The sequence below is a fragment of the Vulpes vulpes genome, chromosome 3 (genome assembly GCF_048418805.1).
Source record: "Vulpes vulpes isolate BD-2025 chromosome 3, VulVul3, whole genome shotgun sequence".
NCBI classification, from domain to species: Eukaryota; Metazoa; Chordata; class Mammalia; order Carnivora; family Canidae; genus Vulpes; species Vulpes vulpes.
Genome location: NC_132782.1, coordinates 8,265,895 through 8,287,023, shown reverse-complemented (window position 1 = coordinate 8,287,023; position 21,129 = coordinate 8,265,895). Strand labels below are relative to the sequence as shown.

At 40.6% G+C, this 21,129-nt stretch overlaps 1 protein-coding gene across 2 annotated transcripts in view; it reads left to right on the top strand.

Annotated features, from left to right (window-relative positions):
* Window positions 1-21,129, top strand: part of DPP4 (dipeptidyl peptidase 4) — a 79,951-nt gene that overhangs the window by 48,941 nt on the left and 9,881 nt on the right. For both annotated transcript variants that reach the window (XM_072751743.1, XM_072751744.1), the window contains 12 exons: window positions 1,031-1,075; window positions 3,576-3,683; window positions 3,951-4,018; window positions 4,966-5,019; window positions 5,393-5,514; window positions 7,341-7,388; window positions 7,631-7,729; window positions 10,148-10,217; window positions 12,520-12,714; window positions 15,312-15,366; window positions 15,957-16,056; window positions 19,124-19,188. In XM_072751743.1, the coding sequence (XP_072607844.1) occupies window positions 1,031-1,075; window positions 3,576-3,683; window positions 3,951-4,018; window positions 4,966-5,019; window positions 5,393-5,514; window positions 7,341-7,388; window positions 7,631-7,729; window positions 10,148-10,217; window positions 12,520-12,714; window positions 15,312-15,366; window positions 15,957-16,056; window positions 19,124-19,188 (1,029 nt within the window). The remainder of the gene's footprint in view (window positions 1-1,030; window positions 1,076-3,575; window positions 3,684-3,950; window positions 4,019-4,965; window positions 5,020-5,392; window positions 5,515-7,340; window positions 7,389-7,630; window positions 7,730-10,147; window positions 10,218-12,519; window positions 12,715-15,311; window positions 15,367-15,956; window positions 16,057-19,123; window positions 19,189-21,129) is intronic.

Here is a 21,129-nt window from a genome sequence, read left to right as displayed (position 1 = left end):
ACAGCTAGAATGCAAACTAGAAAATGCAAGCTCTTTGCTTCCTGCAAATTATATCATCCTACTATCAGGGTGTCGTGCCCTAAAAGGGTAGAAGCAAAGTATGGAGGGAATGTAGGACCAAAGAAGATGACCCACTCAACTGGGACAGGTGATGGGAGATGACAAGGGAGGCCCAGAGCACCCTGGGCAGATAAGGGTACAAGGAGGCTGTGAGCAGAGGCTATGCTAGGCGTCCAACAAATGGCTTGGAGCACCGGGGTCTGGCTTGGAGCACCGGGGTCTGGGGCTCCAGAGGATGAGGGGCTGGGGAGAGGCACCGTGGTGAGAAGTGGGGGTGGAGGTGGGCTGAGACTCGGGTGCCGTGCTGAGGAGCTTGGACCACTTGTCAGCCACGGGGAGCTGTTTCTCGGTGGTCAAGAGGAGAGGATCACAAGGAGACAGAACTACGTGTTGCCAGATGAGGTCAGTGGGGGTTAGGCAGGGTGGAGGGCAGGCTGGAAGAAGAAAAGAGCAGCAGGGTCTCCAACCAGGAGGTCACGGCAAAGGCCCGAGGGAAACCGGGCGAGAACAGAAGCTAAGGCAGTAAGGGTGGAGAAGGGCGAGAGGAGTCTGAGGACCAGGGGGCAGGGGCTGCGGGGGTGGCCGTGAGGGGGGAGGCGTCTAGAGTGACTCCCAAGTCTCTGGCTTGGGTGAGCGGTAGCACTAAACAGAAGAATGAAGGCGTCAGAACAAGCCAGCGGGGATGGAGGCCAGATAAACGACATCATCTTCTGTTCCGTACGTGTTGAATTGGAAAAAGCGGGGGGAGCTTCCAGGGCCACATATGGAAGATGAAGCTCTAGGCAAGAGAGGTAAATGTTCTAATGCAATTATATAAACAATCGTAGCATGACTACAACCATGGAAAAGGAGATAACTTTCAATTATTTTAAATACGATGATGCTTGTAGTACCACGAATCGTGGATAAAGCGCAGAATTGATATCTTGCTTCTCTCTGAAACACTGCCCTTGTGTTTTTCCCTCCCTAGGCACAAAAACACATTGAAATGAGTACCACCGGCTGGGTTGGACGTGTAAGTGCTTAAGAGTTATGGGTTCTTTGTAGTATGAGTCAGACACTCAGAGCCATTGAACATGCACCTTTCCCAGGGGAGGGCCCCGTGTTATTTGCCATTAACAGAGATATGACTTGACCTATTTGTCCAAATATTTAAATGCTCCCTGCAGAGCCACCTTTCTATGGGGAATATAAAACATGCTCAGTTGGAAAAAGTAACAGGACAAGTGAAAACTTGAGAGCACACAAAACAAAAGACATACTCTGGGATCCCTGGGTGGCGCAGCGGTTTGGCGCCTGCCTTTGGCCCAGGGCGCGATCCTGGAGACTCAGGATTGAATCCCACGTCAGGCTCCCGGTGCATGGAGCCTGCTTCTCCCTCTGCCTGTGTCTCTGCCTCTCTCTCTCTCACTGTGTGCCTATCATAAATAAATAAAATAAAATTTAAAAAAATAAAAAAAATAAAAAAAAAAAAACAAAAGACATACTCTAGGCAAAGTGTAGTTCCTGAAAAGTCAATAAAGCAACGGTTGCTGGAAAGCAGCTAAGATGCCGAACCTGCTGGTTGACCTCACCTTTGAAGTCCTGCGCTTTGGAGGCAGAAGCCGTGGCTTCCGTCCACCGCCCACACGAATGTGTGAGGAGACGCGACCATATCCAGCAGCAAGTCAGCAGCAAGCACGCCACACTGCTGCGCATCTCCCTGTGGAGGAAATCACGCTTGTGTGGCTTCACGCTTTGCTAGGCCCCAGATGCAGAGTTTTATCCGGGAAGGCATGGTGACCCGCAGAGACTTGTCACGCTTCTCACTCCTGCCACACTACGCCCTGGGCAGAATCACCAACCGTGTCACTACCAGACCCTGGGCTGAAACAAGTTAATGAAGGATCTCCAGCCACTGTGACGCCTTCTAGAAAGATGATGAACAAATGTCATCTAATTTTTGTGACCACTTCTACGAAGCCTCCTTTAAGAGAAAAACAAAGGGACAAAAATACACACACACACACACACACACACACACACACACACACACATATATATATAAAGATTTCCTTCACATCTCTTGGGGCAGAGAGGGAAGGCCCCTGGTCCAGAAATGGGACCCCTTCCAGCTGGGCTCAGAGCTCCGATAGCATTCACACGTCCCTTTTCTTCAGGCATTGATTGGGCAGAGGGGAGAGGTTTGCCAACATGAAAAGTGGTTTCCTCCATGGCAAGAGACACGCTACACTTCCTCACGACTCTTTGAAAAAAATATGTTTTTTCCTCTCTGTATTTAACCAGACAGATGCCACTTTTCACACATTTCTACTAGGCACAACTCCATCCAGGGGAAACAGGGAAATGTATTAAAAAGATAAGGCTGTGAACACAGGTCTAGAGAGGGGAATGTGTTTCAGAGCTCTGTAATGAGAACACCAAGTGTACTGCACGCCTCAGCTTGCTCCATAAATGAATCCACTTTGAATCACTAAATAGAAGAGGGAAGCATTTTTCTTCCTTCCCAAAATGGGAGCTGATGAGAGAGGAAACATCGAGGGTAAAGTGAACCAACAATTTTAAAAGACCATCTCCTACCTGCTCTCAAATGTAGTAAGGAAACCGAAGTCGTAAAGCAACATATTCCTTTCGGGCTGGGATAGATACTCTTCTGCTTAAACTACATTATGTTCTGAGAACTCTCTTTTATTGAACTGTGAAAAATGGAAATTTTATACTATATTTCCATACAACTACTTTTTTTGTAAATTGTTGATCCTATTTAGCAAAATGAAACGGCTTACAATAAAAATGGTAACTCTAAGAATGTTTCCATGTGAAATACACGACAGACATCCCTTATAGTATCCGGTCCAGAAATGGTTAAAGACTTTCTGGCTCTCAAAAAGAAATATGGATTTAAAAAGGAGGGAACGGATCCCTCAAATTAAAAACCACCTCCTATCTGAAACCGTACAAATAATAGTCTGTTTCAAACAAACAAACAAGCCAACAAAACAGCAACCACTCATGGATGCCAGAAGGCAGAGGTAAGGGGCATGGGCAAAACAGGTGATGGGGATTACGAGGTACAAAGTCCCAGTTATAATAGTAATAATAATAATAATCTGGTTCGAGAAAGCAAATCTGTGACATTGAGGAAATTTACTTCTTAAAACTGAAAGGCTAATGCTAATTTTTGCACATTTATAGCCACAAGTCACACAGTTAACCTTCATAGAGAGACGTCTACAGATGACAATACCATGGCTATGTGTCAAGAGTCCTGCGTAAACCTCTTTAAATGTTCTCTCTCATTTGCTCCGGATAAAAAAAAATTCCCCGAGGGAGATCTCTTTGTCTGTCTCTCCGAGGAGGAGAATTTTCTCTTGAGGTGCTCTGGTTTCACTTGACTAGTAAATGAAGCATGGGCTTTGGGCAGAGGTGTCCAGAGGACTTTCAAAAATTACAGTTGGTACTGAGATGAGACTAATGTGCTCTAATCTTGTTTTATGTTTTCTATTATTTTGTAGTTTAGGCCCTCAGAACCTCATTTTACCTCTGACGGGAAGAGCTTCTACAAGATCATCAGCAATAGAGATGGCTACAAACACATTTGCCAATTCCAAATAGATAAGCAAGTAAATATTCCCACATGATTTATTTCAGGTTGATCTCTTTTTTAATGAAACTAACTTGAAGTGGAAATCGTTTGGTAAAGTCAATCAGTGTGCACTGATATCCGACTAATTCAAATTCCAAAGTGGTATTTGGAAGATGACGGGATACAGAGAGGAAACCCAAGAAGAAGACCTAAGATTATCTAAATTGCTGCTATAAATGAGCCAATCCTTCAGTTAACTTTGATTAGAGAGTTTAATAAATGTCTTTTTAAAAAATCCCATTAGGATTGCACATTTATTACAAAAGGAGCTTGGGAAGTCATCGGGATAGAAGCTCTTACCAGTGATTACCTGTGAGTATTCTAATAACTGATAGGATGTAAAACATGCTTGTGGTAATCACACCCTCTTTGCCCAGAAATAGGGGAAAATCTCCTACAAATAAAGAATAGTCTATTTGGAATGTGTTCAGTACTTTTTTCTTTTTAACATACGGAAGCCTTAATGATTTTCACATATGCTTAGCAGATTTGATACCATGCCACCAAGCAGCTCTACCTCTTGCTCTTACCTGCTTTACATTAGAAGAGCTGTAGCCTCTTTTTCTTAAAACATCTTGGAACACTGAACCGGCATCAGGGGCATTGTGTTAAATTCGAACTGGCACCGAATTTTTGGAAGGCTTGGAGAGGCTATTTTATCTGCCCGTATCTTGGCCTTACTCTGGAATATGGAAAGCTTTACAGAGGCTGTCAACTACCAGGCACTACTTGGTGGAAAGGGAGTGTTTGTTTTTCATTGGAACCTAAGGCGCTTGGATAATTCATTATTGGGTCTCACCACGGAGGATGTTTGCCGCTGCCCAAAGCAGTTTTTGAAGGTCCTCCTTAGAAGTGATTCTGCTGCTCTCAGAAAGATGGGGCTCCTGTCATCTAGTAGTTTGTGTTATAAAAAAGAAAATGTGGAAAACAATATAGGTACAGGGGCTCTCGACGTCAGGCTAGTTGTCCAGTCACACTTTTCTTGCAAAAGACCTTTTTTGAGTTTTTGCTTGCCACTTTAATGAAGGGAGCAGTCTAAAATATCTGAGTTCAGGGACTGCACTCAGATATTTTAGTGTGTCTTAAAAAATAGAATCTCCTATTTAGAGATAATGGGAAATATGGCTTCTGGGGGTGAGGGGGCAGGGAAAAATGATCCGAGAAGGGCCAGCATTAATGTTTGGTGTTGAATTAATTAGAGGGTACCCAACTTTCTTTAAAAACATAATTAATATCTATTTCATTTGTTTTCTTCCCAGATACTACATTAGTAATGAATATAAAGGAATGCCAGGAGGAAGAAATCTTTATAAGTAAGAGCTAAATCAAACTGTTGACCTGAGTCTTCGTAGCTGAAGAACAACTTCTGGGGTTCTTTTTTTTTTTCTTTTTTTCCCCCGTGTCTTAACTAACTGGAATTGTAATTGAGCGCTTTCATTCCTTTACAAATCAAACCCCAGGTGTCAGCAACACAGAATGACTTTATTAGGCGTTCTGTGTTATTTCCAAACAATGGGAGGTTTGAGGTTATCATGAATTAATTCATGTATTTCTCACACATTAAGAAAAAGTCTTGAGCACTGCTTTGGCACTCTGATACATTTGAAACCAGAATACGGCATTATTCAATTTCATCTTTTCATGTAGTCTTTCATCGAGCACTTAATCTCCACCATTGGTTTACAGAATCCAGCTGAGTGACTACACAAAGGTGACATGCCTGAGTTGTGAGCTGAATCCAGAAAGGTGTCAGTACTATTCTGTATCGTTCAGTAAAGACGCAAAGTACTATCAACTGAGATGTTCAGGTAGGTGTGAAGTGACGGGGGAGGGAGAGCAGTGCAGACAGGACGACCAGGTCTCCCCGGGTGGCCCTGTCCTTTCCCTCAGCCTGCACGCTTTCCCTGCCTCCCGCTCACCAGCTGACATTCCCTCCTCTCTTCAGACAACATTCTTACCAACCCTCCTGGCTCATTCTGCCCATCTGTCCCTTTCTGTGTCCAGTCCGGGAAACACTCTTTGTGCCCTGCTCAGTTTTCTCCTCTTGACTCTGAGGACCTCTCGAAGTCACCCAAGTCCCCTTCTCTCCAGACAACATCTAAGTGGTGAGTTAACCACCTTTCCTCCCCTTCTGACTAAGAGACTCGCATGGCTTGCTTATGACTGAACACACACAGATGCACACACACACACACACACACACACACACACTGGAGGCTACGTATCACGGAGGCACTTCATCGTTTATATAGACACACAGGGTAGAGTTTTGACTGTGGTTTTTTAATTGTAGGTTTATTGATTAGTATTTTACACGCTTGCCCCTTTAAATGGGAAAGCGTCTGTGGGTAGTGCCTGTCACCCAACCTGCTCACTGTTCCATCTTCTGTTACTATTTTATTACTGTTTTCTTTATTATAAATGAAACTTGGCAAGGACAGGTGACGTGACTTCACAGGTCACACAGCTACTAAGAGGCACGACGGGATCCAAGCACAGGTCTCCACCTCCTGAGCCCTCCAGGAAGCACTAGGCTAGATTACTTCTCAAAATGCAAGAACCTAGATACTCAGGAAAAAACTGTCCCTCACCAGAAAGAGATCTCCAAACCAGCTACCAGAATCTTTCTTTACTAGCACATTTTCTTTATCATTATATCTTCCTTCCTTCCTTCCTTCCTTCCTTCCTTCCTTCCTTCCTTCCTTCCTTTATTTTCTGTGACTGTTTTTGGTCCCCATTTCTTGGGCAAGCGTTTCATACTAAGAACTGTGCTAAAAGTTCATATTTGTGTCATGTTTGATTCTTAAGAAAACTCTATAAAGTAGATATTAGCCTCCTTTTATGTGTAAAGAGATTGAAGCGTCCATACGGTGCCCTGAGTTACACAGCAGGTGAACCAGAATTCAAAGCCAGGTCTCTATAACGCCTTCACTGGGGTTCTGATCAAGAATGAAACGTTCATACTATCTAAATGCATCAGAATTAAACAGCTCACCAAGTAGCTTTTCTGTACATTACCTTCTAGTCTGCAACTACCACAGTTGGGCTAAATAGTGAAGATATGTTCATGCGAGAAAAACACTTTTGCATGCCAGAAAGGAATGGCTTATCCAAGTCAGGCACTGTGCAGATGTGCCCCCTGGCTCGGGACCCGGTGGGGTAGGGGCAGCAGCAGGGAGCCCGCCCCTCCCCCGCTGGAGCTGGCCCCAGAGCTCCGCCCCCGGGGGCGGGGCCTGAGGGGCGTGGCCATGGCCCGGGTGTGGATCTGGGGTCGCAGAGGAAAGACCCCAGGGTCCCGGGTGCACTGGCTTATCGCACAGACGAGGAAATTGGAGGCAACATGTGCCCCAAGCACCCAGCAGGGCCAGAGCTTCATTCTTGCTTCATTCCACCGAGCCCTGTGCCTTTCCGGTAATATTTCTGAATCTCCAATTGCACTTATTTCAAGGAAAAAGAAAACCAGCTAACACTTAGTAAGCCCCTCATCTACTGTGCTGTTTGTTCTATCCGAGCTAACTGGTTTTGAAATGGTTATCGAAGTTAAAGGGTAGCAAATAGCCATTTTTGAAAAATATGCTATCTACTTTTCTTACAAAGCCTCACCTAAAACATTTTTCCCTGTTTGTGTTCACAGGCCCTGGTCTGCCCCTCTATACCCTGCATAGGAGCAGCGACCATAAAGGTATTTCCTTAACATTTCACCTTCCCTTTGCTCTTTAGAAAAGTGTCAGTGAACAAGATCAACGTGTTCTTAGCGTAGTGGGGGGTTTTTTGCCTTTAGAGTGTTTAAACGACTAGAACTCCGATTTATAATCCAAAGTATGTATAGTCCCATCAGTGAATTGCCACTTGTTCCTTAGCACTTTGCACAATCTGAATTCTTCACATTGTAACGAATTACTGCCGTCTGGAATATTTATTTAGAACTGAGAGTCCTGGAAGACAATTCAGCTTTGGATAAAATGCTGCAGGATGTCCAGATGCCCTCAAAAAAACTGGACTTCATTATTTTGCATGAAACAAGTAAGTTAAATTTCTTTAGGTACAGAACTGCTCCTGGAAACACCAATAAAAATATAACTAAATGTGATAACTTGATCTGAAAATACACATTCTATGTTATATGTACGTCTGATGTAAGGTTATTTTTTCTATGACATATTGTCATGAGAACTGCAGGTTTTACTTTTTTGTTTTGTTTTGTTTTAAAATACGGTACCACTCTATGTAAGATTTATTCTGTTAAGAGGAAAGCATTTGGAAAAAGCACACTATTGCCACTTCCTTTTCCTTCTGTTAGTAGCTCTGTGCTACTGTAAAGTATTAATTGCATGTTTAACTTAATGATATCTTAATATCTTTTACCTTTAACCCAAAGAGATCAAAAAAATATCTGAGATGACTGTATAAAAAAATAAGAGCTGGCTGCAAAATGTTAAAACTTCAATCTCAGGAGAGAAATCTTGAATTTTCCCTAATCATCTTCTTGCCACAGTTTGGCTCATGCCTGTGCTGGGAGCCTGAGCATGGAGGACGTGTAGGAACCATGGAGGACAGGGACGGTTATTTGGAACAAAATTGAAATTTTGTAGTTTGTTCATTTTTATTTGTCTTTTGGGTTCCCCCCCCCCCCCCGCCCTCATTAAGAGCTAGTTACTCATGGAGGCTGGTGGAATCATCAGGATTGATTTAAGTTTGTTTTTTTTTTAAATATAAGATAATAATAGAAAAGATCTAAAAAGATTCAGTGGAAAAGATCCATCCAATTTTAAATGGCAGGAAAAGTGCTGGAAAGTAGAGGGTGCTTCTGAAGAACAGCTCAGAGCAGGGCTGTTCAAACTGCATGTGCCTATGAATCACCTGGCACCTCGTTCGTGATCCTTTTGTGATCCAGCAAGGCAGGGTGAGCCCCAGGGTTTTGATATTCGCTCCAAGGTGATGCCGTTGCTGCTGGCCCTTGAGTCAGGCGTGCTGGGCAAGGATTTAGAGTTCTGGAGAGCTACCTGGGCTGCTGGGGCAGAAGGCATTGCATACTGAGATTTGAGGAGCAGTGGGGGACCCCCTAATGTTTTTGGCTCAGGGAAGCCACGGGATCGGGATCGGATGGACAACCTAGTAGGGAGGGGAGTGAGACAGGATCTGCTGGAGCTGGAGAGTCCATCTGGGTGGTGGTTCTACATTCGAACCCCAGAAAAGGAGGGCCAGGGGTGGGGGATAGGGGAGACCATGGAGGAGGGGCAGAAGGAGGGGGTACTGGGGATTACAATGAACCTCCCCCCTCCAAAGAAAAAAAACTGCGTCTTTGGAAAGATGTAACCAGAACACTTCTAATCAACTAGTACAGATTCAAACAAAGGAGAGATCAAATGGTGGGTTTGGCATATTTATTAAAAACATCATGATCAACGCATAGTTTGACATTCATTGAAAAGTAATGAAGACTTAAATTTTTGTCCTTATAATCACATGTAGGCAGAAGACATAAAATAATCAGCAAGATACGAATTGAAGAGGAATCTATCTATATAAAGGCTTTACTCCTAAATCTTTCTTTTTTTTTTCCTCAACTAAAATCATTTTAACAACCAAAAAAAGAAAGAAAGAGAGAAAAGAGAGATAAACAGAAAAAAAGCAGCAGCCCTGGAGATAGGGATTTTTTTTTCCCCTTACAGATTAAATCTACTGAAGCTGGAAGTAATCTAATTAAAATATAAAATATCTCTCTCTTTCTCTCTCTCTCTCTCTCTTTTTAAGATTTATTAATCCAACTCATGATCTTGAATTTGGGAGCAAAAGAAACCGATTCATTATTTGGGGACAAATTTTATTAAACTGATGCTAAATCAAGCACAGAGAATTAAACAGATCTGCAGTTCATACAGAACGTACACAACAGTCTGCTCCATATAAACCTGATTTCATTCTGTGAAACACAGAGCTGAAAATGGGAACTCAGCTTTGCGGTCTGGGATGGCAATAAGAATTACAAAAATGTTATTAAATCAGAATTTTAAAATAGAGTTAGGGCCAACTAAAAATCCTAAACATCTTCAAGGAAATTCAAGAAGAGGAAAACATTTTGGAGGAAAACTTAGAACATAAGCCATAAACAAACTAGATAAGTAGATCAGATGCCAAAGAACAGAATCATAAAAACAAAACATTAGCAATTCTAAGATGCACTTTTATTTTACGAGGCACCAATGTATTTAATAGATGTATTAGAAACAACTTTGTTGGTTTAATCTTTACTAGTATTCTAACCTGAAAGAGAATGTTTTTGTATCTTAAAAACATAGTGAATCCAGCAGTTCGTCTTCTTTTTCTATTGTAAGTTAACAAATCGTTGAATCCCAACTATGATTTATTATGGACAAAGAAACCTAGATCGTGTACTAATAATTATTCTTAATTTACTAATTAATCTTTCTGTTTGTTTAGAATTTTGGTATCAGATGATCTTGCCTCCTCATTTTGATACATCCAAGAAATATCCTCTACTAATAGATGTGTAAGTATTCAAGAGGAGGGAACAAATTAGAGGTTAACCATTATACATGTGTTACCTAGTGCAGCATACGGAAAATTAGAGCCAACTGTATGCTTTGTCTCTTCCTGAATCACTGTGCAGCAGTTTTACCATTTGCTTCTTCCATGATGTAATCACAAACCCAAACCCTTGTTTTCTACCATCTTTCTAGTGGAGAATGTAGACACCCTCTGTCATAATGGTATATGGTCATTTTGTTTTGATTTGTGTCTCTGAATACAAGGGAATTCCAAAGGAATTATCAGATCACCAGTTTTATCCTCACCTCATGCACATTTTAACATGCAGGAGATGGGCATCAATAGTCTTCACAATTTCTTTACCTGCAAACTTGCCCGCACACCTTCATTAGTGACCTTGGGCGCATCAGGACATCAGGTTTCTCTTCCTGGAATACCACCGCCTGGTATTTCTCATTCTTCTCTGTGGCGAAGAGAAGATCTGATAAAGGAAATTATTCATTATTATTCCAGACTTCTTTAAGTCTCAGAGAAAGTTCTGACATCGCAAATCTTCGAACAGTAAATGTGAACTCCTGCAAATTCTAAATGTGACATCTTCGTAAAATATTTTTGATAATGATTGGGAATACATTTTACTTTGATGCTTCTAAAAGTGCCCGACCTCGCGCCTAATGCCACAACGCCACTCTTCCTGTCCTGGCTTGTCTCATTTCCTCTATTAAAAACAAGACAAAAACAAACCAACGAACGTGCTGGGTGCCTGCTTCATGCCAAGTAGTTTGTAAACCGGTGTGAAGAGTTCTGTTGGGCCCATTATATAGGAAAGGAAACTGAGACTCATGAGAACATCACTTTTCTGTTGTAACCACCAGTACCACCCACAACAAAAGAGGGGTGTTAGCATCCAACACAGCCTTTTGCCCCGTATTTTTAGTTCCATATAAACAAAACATAAAAGCTCAAAGAAAGAGAAAAAGGTATTTTAAACTGTCCTCTTCAGCTCCCCAGCGAGGAATGGTTAGACACCCCCTTCATTAGGAACATTTTAAAAAACATGGCAAATTTACTACCTGTTTCTTTTTAGTTGTTTTCCTCCTCCCATCCTTTGATGTTCAAATCTTTGCTTTCTATTTTTTAAAATACTGTTGTTTAATCTTAGGGAGTAGAGTAACTTGTTACATAACTAATATTAAGAGAAGCTGTTACTCTACCGAATCTAAAAATCACTAAAATGAAATGACCAAGGCATTTCACGTGTTGTTAAAAAATGTTTACTCACCCAAGAAATGCAGGAATGCATTCTCCTTTTTTAAAGTTAGAATGTTACAATATTTAGTTTAAAATGAAAGGAACGCAGTGTTTGCTTTAAACCAAAGTTCTTTTGACTTCCATCCCTAGGAAGAGCAAGGGCCTGCAGGTAGAGGAGTACAGCAAGCAGACCAGTAGGAGAAATGGTCTGGGAGGGAGAGATAGTGGGCAAGTCTGGGTCCAGGAGTCCTGCAGATCGTGCAAAGATGACATATTTAAGTGAGATGCAAGGAGCTATAGGGAGCTGGTCTTATTAACAAATGGAAATGAGAGGGCTTGATGGAGATTGTACATCCAGCTGTGTGGGCGTGGGGTCCAGCCTGCAAAGATTGCAGAGAGCAGGGAGTTAAACTCGTTCATAAAAAGAATGCGGAATAACAACGTATGTCTTCCAATACAGTCTACCTCTTCCTCCTTTGAAGTTTTAAGGAATAGTGTCCATTCATTCCTTGGCCCATTCCACAGGGGCTCATGGTAGCTTTCGTGTGCAGCTCTGTGCTGGGACTCGATGGGGGAATGCAGGGCATATCATACAGCAATCAAGCAGTCCTTCTAGAAGTTCCAACCTCGGAAATACACATGGAATGTAGGAGTGCTTGTAAGCCAGGCTGGAAGGATATATTCAAAGCTGCATTTACTGGCATCCTCATTAATTTTTCATCACACAACTTCTCCATCCCAACTATTAAGTATTTATTTCTTTGATTTCCAAGAAATATACGGCTTAGAAAATGTTAGCCTATGAAGTCTGTGTTTGATACCAATCTTCAAAGATAAAACTGATGGGTATCTTTGAAGGAAACACACAGCCATTATAGTCGCGCCGCCAAGTTTTAGAGGAACCATCGTGGACACCCTGGTGGCTGGCACAATTTCAGGCTCATCGTCGGGAAAGATGCATGCTTCTTGTCCACAGGGAGTAGAAGAAATACAAGCACTCCTCATTTGATGCAGAAAAACCACAAAGGCTAACAATTTGGGATTTTTCACAGATATGCAGGCCCATGTAGTCAAAAAGCAGACGCTGTCTTCAGACTCAACTGGGCTACTTACCTTGCAAGCACAGAAAACATTATCGTAGCTAGCTTTGATGGCAGAGGAAGTGGTTACCAAGGAGATAAGATCATGCACGCCGTCAACAGAAGACTGGGAACATTTGAAGTTCAAGATCAAATTGATGCAGCCAGGTGAGTGACTAGGAGATGAATCCGAAGGTCATCTGATTCCCCCCCCCCCCCCCCCGCTTTATATTTTTAATTTGTAAAGTGTAAAGGATATAAAGTGTCCTGGGATGAATCCTTTATCCTCAGGGTACATTTTTAGTGACGATATCACACTTAGATAAAAATGTATGTCATTATAGACTTATATAAAGGTTAAAAAAGACATATTTCTGAAACTCTTCTCTGTCTGTGACTCGAGAAAGGGAGTTGGTATATGTGCTACCCCCCTTTCGGGAACAGAGACTAGAAATTCATCAAACACATGGACAAACTGAGAGAGATAAATGCACCCCTGAGTAAACATCTAACTAAACAAGTGAACCATCATCCGTTTGGTCAAGGGTACGTGAGGGAGCTCAGTGTTCCTTCATAGGGTATGGAGGCTGCATTGCATGTGATGGCTACGAAATCCTAGGAGTGGCTCCTACAGTCTGGATGAGGGTTACTCTGCCACTGGGGGAAAATTGTGGAGCGGAGCCTTTTTTGCTCACAGTTACAAGGGCTGCATTAAGTTTGAATCACATCTCATTCTTGTACTTTCCAATCATGGGCCCACAGATCGATGTGATCTGGCTCGAGAGATTTTATTGATGAATAGTGGTTACCACGTAATACACATGTAAATGGGCAATGCTTTACCTGCATTGTCACGGGAACTGCACAGCATCTCTGTGAGGTGGGTGTCTGTACCCCATATTTCAGCTAAAAAAAAATGCAGGCTCTTAGGTAATTTGCCAGGGGAAGTCAGAATTTGAATCCAGTTCTGCAACTCGATTGGAGTCTAAACCGCACTCTCCAGTCCAGCCGCATTCAACTGGTGAATGGGAAATGTAGTCTTTGAGTTTCTGTAACCAACTGCCTGGATGTCTAGGGAAGCATAACAAGTGGTTGATTTAAAAGAATGTTATGAAATCATAAACTAGGAAATGCAGAAAAATTGTGAATGATTAAGTGGGTGGAGGAAAATGCTTTTAAAAACAAGGAACAACCAACGAGAAGAGAGGCAATTTATTAAGTATCTCTAAGTCTCATACACCAGAGTTAATGATTAGCTAATCATTAGAGAGAAGAGAGAGGTTTAGATTAGAGAGAAGGAGAGGTTTAGACTAGAGAGAGGGGGAAAAACTGGCTCAGGAGGAAGGCTGTGATATTTTAAAACTAAATTTTAATTTTTCCGGATTGGTCCTCTGTGAGAGAGGGCATAGTGTCCAGGGCTTCTCAAATCCAAAACTACAGAATTGGGTATCCACAATATACATCTCCAGTTTAAAAAGTTAATGAGATGTAGTGTATTTATACAACAGCATACTGATTCAGCAACTAAAAAGAACTATATACAGCAGCATAGATGAATCTCACAGGCTGTTGAATGAAAGAAGCAGGCACAAAAGCGTGTATCCTGCATGACCCACTTCATAGAAAGTTCAAAACCAGGCACAAATTGGAATCTTATCTTTTTTCCTTTTGCAAAGGGGAAATGACCCAGAGGCTTCTGGGGGGGAAGCAATGCACTGAATCTTAGTTCAAGGATATACTCATTCTGTAAAATTTATCAACTTGTACACTCATGGTTTGGTGCACATTTCTATACATATGTGAATGCCAAGTTTCAAAAGTTTACGGGGAAAAAAATTAAAAGTTTTTGGGGAGAAGATAATGAGTTGAAAACTACTTACTTTTAATTTTTTCTAATATTGCTTAACTCAGGGCCTATATCTATTATTGGCATATATCTATTATTGAAAAACACAAAATTTTCAAAATCACATATAGGTCACTGGAAGGGTCGCCACCCCTCATTACTACAAAGTTAAAGAGCCCCATTTACTAAATTTCTTCCTAAAGCAAACAGATTATTACCTTTTGATGTAAGGCTAAGATTAAAAAGTGACTGCATGAAACACTTTTCTCATTTCTCTAACTGGATATAGGAATCCTGAACACAATTTAGTGGCAAAAAGACTTCTTAATCCGTCAAGGAAAAATTGCTTCCTATTTAATGGTGCTGAGCTAACTAATCAACACCCAGCAGAAGAAGGGATTTATTTAGAGAATGGTGTTTAAGTTCTCAGGTAGGGGGCCTAGAGACCTTTCTCAGCCCTACCCAGATGTTCTCCATGACCCTCTATTTCTCCATTGCAAGGGCAGCCTCTCTTAAACTGAAAAACATCTGGAGAGATTTAAATTCAATTATGTAAAGAAAAGTGCATCTGGGCTGCAAATTTTTATATGAAGCTGTGAAAAAAACTGCCAGGATTTGTTTTCTGTGAATCATAGACACGTACACACACACACACACACACACACACACACACACACAAACACACAGACAAAATTTTTAGGGACTCCAACAAAAGTAAACCTTGTTCGTTTGGCTCTTAGGTTAAAAAAAAATGATAGACATGTGTCTCAGGTGTTTATTTGATTGCTGGCCATAATTAATCTTAGATTCCAACAGGAGGGAATAGAGAACAAATGGCAGGGTTTCACATTTGTGCACTTATCCTAGTTTTCTATACACAATGCAATACTAATTCATGGACTTCTTCCATATGTTTTAGACAATTTTCAAAAATGGGATTTGTGGACGACAAACGGATTGCAATTTGGGGCTGGGTGAGTAGTTGTTTGGCTAATGAATCTATGTGCATATAGTTAGTAAATAGAATTCGGAGCATGATGATTTATCCTTGGCGTGTAAATATTTAGAGATGAAAATCCTGTATTTTTAATCTAAGAAGACCCCAATAAAATGTCCTCTAGGCAGTGAGTCCCTGCCAGTCCCTGCCAGTAAGGTATACATCTTTGCTTATTATGATTAAGGGGGGGGAGGGAGGGAGGTGAGAAAGGGCGAGAGGGAGGGAGGTGGGGAAGGAGAGGCAGGAGAGAAGGAAGTAGGGTGATTTTTCTTATGAGTCAAAGTCAGTAAAGATCTAGTATCTATCGATCTTTTTTCCTTTAATTACTATCCAGTAAATTTTTGATGATTTTCCGACTTAGACCTGTCAAGCAAAGCCACCAGGGCTCTGCAAGTGTAGTCTTTAGATATTGTCCAATTAAGGCCAATTTAAGCCCTTCTCTACCATGCTTTCTATCTCTAAAGAGGCACAGTATATAAAGATGTGAGAAATATGGAAACTGCGACTCGCTTACCATATGTCCTGAATTCCTTTACCTCCATAAAAATAACCATTTCCATTCCTTAGTCATATGGAGGGTACGTAACCTCAATGGTCCTGGGAGCAGGCAGTGGCGTGTTCAAGTGTGGAATAGCCGTGGCACCTGTCTCACGGTGGGAGTACTATGGTATGTAATTACTGTCAAAAAGATACGGAGTGTTGACCTTAAAATTTCAATGACAAAACCATTCCTTTCTGAGTTTCAGTGTTTCTACAGGAAATAAGCTGATTCATTGTAGATGTACTTTATGGATACCTAGAATCGAATGATCTCACTCTGCTATTGAGAAAGGCTCGGTGGTATTGGCATCTAGTTATCGACAAATTCTGTTTTCTAAATTTCAAAACAACCCTAACACTACATTTCTGCAGATAAACCCTCCCTTAATTTATTTTATTTTGAGTTTTTGGGTTTCACATATTAGCAGAATAGAAGCATGTATTTCTTTTTCTTCTAGTAAAGGTCAAAGACAAATAGGGCTTTGGGTGGAAAGAGGAGGATAGGGACAGGGGAATTCATGATTGTCACATACTGTCACTATCACACACACACACACACACACACACACACACTGTCTCTAAATTAGTGAAAGCCGCTCTAGAATCTCTTCTTAATCATTGAGAGATAATTCTATATGGCATCATACATATGTAAGACTATAATTCCCTAGGGGGAGAAAATGAACATTAGTACGCTAGGTAGGAGAAAAGAGTCAGAGATGGTGAAAAGATGAATTACTTTCCTGCACCTCTTCAGACCCCATCTCAAGTCCTTTATGTGATAGACTTATTGATAATAAATACACTTGTTACATATTTTTTGCCCTAATACATGGTAGTACCAACCTTGTAGGAAACTCTTATTTAAAGGCTAAGTTAGGAGAGGCCAACAAAAAAAGTAAAATAAATAAATAAACAAATAAATAAAATAAAGTCTTTCTGTTAAAAAACATTGGAAATCACACTTCCGACTTAGTCCGCACACAATGGATTTGTTTTCATATAATACTTTCCTGCTTGATATTAATTGTTCCATTGGAGAGCTTGTTTTTGGAGACCTCTGGTGGTCAATAAAATAATAGAAGCAATCTTTGTGAGTTTAGAATAATAAGAGGACTTCATTAAATGTATTTGGACAAACCCAACTTTCTGGACATAGGTATTTTCCAGAGTTCTTATATATGTGTTAATTTGAACAATTTTACTCAAAGATCAGATAGAAGAAGTACACAAATGGTATTTCAAAGGCGCATTTTTTACATTTTACAACACCTGTATTATGCATTTATTAAATACCGTTATTAAAACTTCAGGGGTGCCTGGGTGGTTCAGCCAGTTAAGTGTCTGACTCTTGATTTCAGCTCAGGGCCATGAGCTAGCGCCCTGCGCTGGGCATGAGATTCTCTCTTTGCCTCTCTCCTGCCCTTCCTTCCCTCCCCCTGCTCCTGCACAGGCACACTCTCTCTGTGTTTAAAAAGGAAAAAAAAAAAAAATTCAGATCTTCTCACACATGTAAACCTGGTTAACATAATAAGAAAGGAGTATTACATTCTAGGACAAGAAGAATAGAAAAGTCTGCTACTATTTCAGGAAAAATTTATTTTGCCCTTAAAGGCGATTTTCCCTCCTATCACATGTACAACTTAAATTATTTATGTTTAAATGTTAAAAGATATGAACATTTTATGAAGATCTTATATTATAAAATGTCCTTTAAAATATTATATTTTGTATAGTAGTGTCCTCTAAATATATAAAATTACATATCATCTGTGTCTGTCTTCCTTTTAATCAAAATTATAAAATATTGCCATTATTCATTTTGAAAGACAGTATTTTGATTTCCATAGAACAAGCATAAAGAATACATGTGGAATAACTAGCACTCATCATCAGTGTAGCCTTTAAATGCCAGTCATTCAAAAAGGGTTAAAATGTTACTTAAGACTATTATTTAGGTGATCTATTCATTTAAACAATTAGTAAGATCAATACTGAACTACCTGTAAAATTACAGTGAAATTCGAGCCATTAATCTAAACAGCACAATGACAGCATATTATACTCTATCCTTACCTTTTTATTGTAATCTGGTCATTGGAGGGGGCATCTTTCAAAGCAATTACTTCAGATTTTTAAAGTTATCTTGGAACTTAGCCACAGTAAATTGTAAATTTTCTCACATATATTTTGGGATATATCTATAAAATTTTTAAAAATAGGGCAAAAATATGTTTAATTACCCAAAATAACCAAACCAATTATGCATCCTGTTTTCAGCCATATCTGTAGATAAAAGAGGTTGCATCATTTCAGCAGATATTAATGTAATCTATTTCACAATTCACAACTGTTAGAATGCCAAAAGTGAGGGCTCGCTACAAAATGAGGAAAAACAAATGGTACACTGTGACGGAGTAACTGAGCTAGTACAGGGATATACAGCAAATAAATGATAACTGATTTGCTTGTTTTCATTATGGCGAATTTTAACCTGCCAAAACAATCTATGATTTAAGTGAGCAGCTAGTAATTGAGCATTATAAGGGGTTTCCAAAAGAAAATTAAGACATATGCTTGTGTCAGGACCGAAAATTTAAGATAATTGACTCTTTCAGTGACTTCCAAATTAAGGTTCTTTGAAAAGGTCAGATGATAATGTAAAGAGCCCTTACCTTTCAGCACTTCGCATTTGATTTTTCTGCAGATGGGTTATTTTTTTTTTAAAGATTTATTTATTTATTTGAGAGAAAGAGATAGGGTGTATGAGTAAGGGGGAAGGGCAGAGGAGGAGGGGCGGAGGGGGAGCCAACTCCTCACTGAGCAGGGAGCCTGATGTGTGGCTCAAACCCAGGACCCCAGGATCATGACCTGAGCCAAAGGCAGATGTTAAACCAACTGAGCCACCCAGGCGCCCTCTGTAGACGGAGTATTAACTGTGTTTAGATCATCTAATCTCATCTCCCTCTATCCTCATTGGTTCCAGCTGAGTATGGAAAGGCATGAGTCTGAGCAGGTGTCTGGCTACATTAACAAGCCAAATAAAAATGATCTGGAGGAGACACTCCTGAGGGGGATACTCTGTAGACCTACGCACAAGCTACGACATATGAAAGCACTTAAACTAACCCAATAAAAGGAAGAGAAGTTGTATTGTATGAATTAAGTGTTTTTTCAATTTTTTTTCATCACAGACTCCGTGTATACAGAACGTTACATGGGTTTGCCAACTCCAGAAGACAACCTTGACTATTACAGGGTAAGAGATGAGAAACCAGATCCATTTTATAACCTATTTATAAGTTGTTTAAGAACATCTTTAAGTGTATCTATTCTAAAAAATATATATTTTTTATTTCCAACAAAATTCTTGTTAAAAAGAAATAACACAGGTGGTTTAGAGATACTCCACTAGCTTCCCCTACTATATTCTGCATTAATTACAGTCTTTATCGTATGCTATATAGGTCACAATATGCATTCATTTGGAAATACAAAGCAACACCAGATAATTACTTTAATTATAAAAATTTCATTTAGAAAACATGTCATATTCGACATATTCCTTTAAAGCCCAGAAGACTCTCTAAACCTTTAGCTGTATATTAAAATTTCTGTGGTATTAAAATTAAGATGTATGTACAGACGTGTAATTTTCTTATTCGTAGCCAACTGTGTGCAGTTTGTTCAAACAAGATTTGGGTGAAGAGTACAATTGGACGGGGCCCCGAAAAGCCCTTGAGCCTCCGTTTACTGAATAGCATTCAGGTGGTTGGCTGATGGGAGAACAAGTGGCAGGTTGCTCTGCGGACAGGCCATAGCATCTGAAATTTGTCCTGGAAGCCACTATCATTGGCAGCCACATGTGCTGGCTGGATGGCATGGCCGAGCGGGGGCACTCTCTCGGGTGCTACACTGATGTAACCAGAAGTGCTAGCCTAACCGCTAGGGACCTTCATTGCACTTTGGCCTTTCCAAAACTTTCCTGAGTCTGTCATGTTCGTTGAAAAGCCCAAAACTTGCAGATGACAAGGTAAATCATCTCATGTTTACATTCTCCAAAGAAAATGCAAAATTCTTTTCATGACAATGAATTTAAAAAGGAGGAAAACAAAAACGAGAGTAAGTTAATACAATTTCTCATCTGGGCCGCAACTCTCAATACCTGGGCTTCACATTAATGCGCTGCTCTGAGCAGTGTTTGTACACTTTTATGAGATGTTACCATTCCTATAGGTTCTGAAGCCACGTGACCAAAACACAATAAAACCCAAATAAAATTTCCAGTTTTGCAACATAAGTATACACAGTTTAGTTTTATCTCTTTCAGCTTCATTTAGGAAGGTTTGGGGGAGAGGGGGTGCAGGGAGGAGTATGTGGCTGCCTGTGCCTATGTGTGTGTTTTCCAGTCAAGATAGAAAAGTGACAACCTGTAAAGTGAGATGCACCAATCATCTTCCACTACACAGCAGTCCCATTGTCGGGTTGTCCCCATTTCTGCCAGTTGTCCCCCACAATACTTTGGATTCAATTCTTCCCATTCCTTCTCCACATCCAATAAACTCCTTTAAACATCCTTTCCTTTCTTCGTCACCACATTGCCGCTGTCACATGACTATCTGCTTTTCTAACAATAACCCAGTTGGTGTCCCCTTAGCTCTTTCCATGCTCCCGTCTTTACCACAAAGAGGCATGAGATTAGTCCCTGCATCCCCACATACAACACTGTCACAGGTCTTTCATGTGACTCAACTGAGTCCTACCCTGACTCTAATCAGGTGTTCAACATCCTTCTTACAATGGTCTAGTTCACTTGATTACACGTCACTGTTGTCTGAAAATTCCTGGGCCTTTCCCTTTTATGCCCTTGTCTTCTGTTCCTTCTGCCTGGAATGTCATTTCTCCTATATCTCCACTTAGTAGGAAGTTTGCTCTTCCAGTGGACTAGCTGCCCCATTTGACTTTCATGACATTGTCTTGTAGATCTCTTAATCTTCAGTTTACCTATCTTGGGCTCATGGTTATTTTGTACTTCCTAATACTGCAGTATTATTAACTGTTGAAGTATTTACTCAATACTGTATTCTTCAGATGACCCCATATGAAGTGTAAACCTTAAGACCTTTCCTGATTTAATTTAAGAACTTTTTGAAGGCAAACATTGTTATAAAAATTGCATATCTCCATCACTTCTTTACAT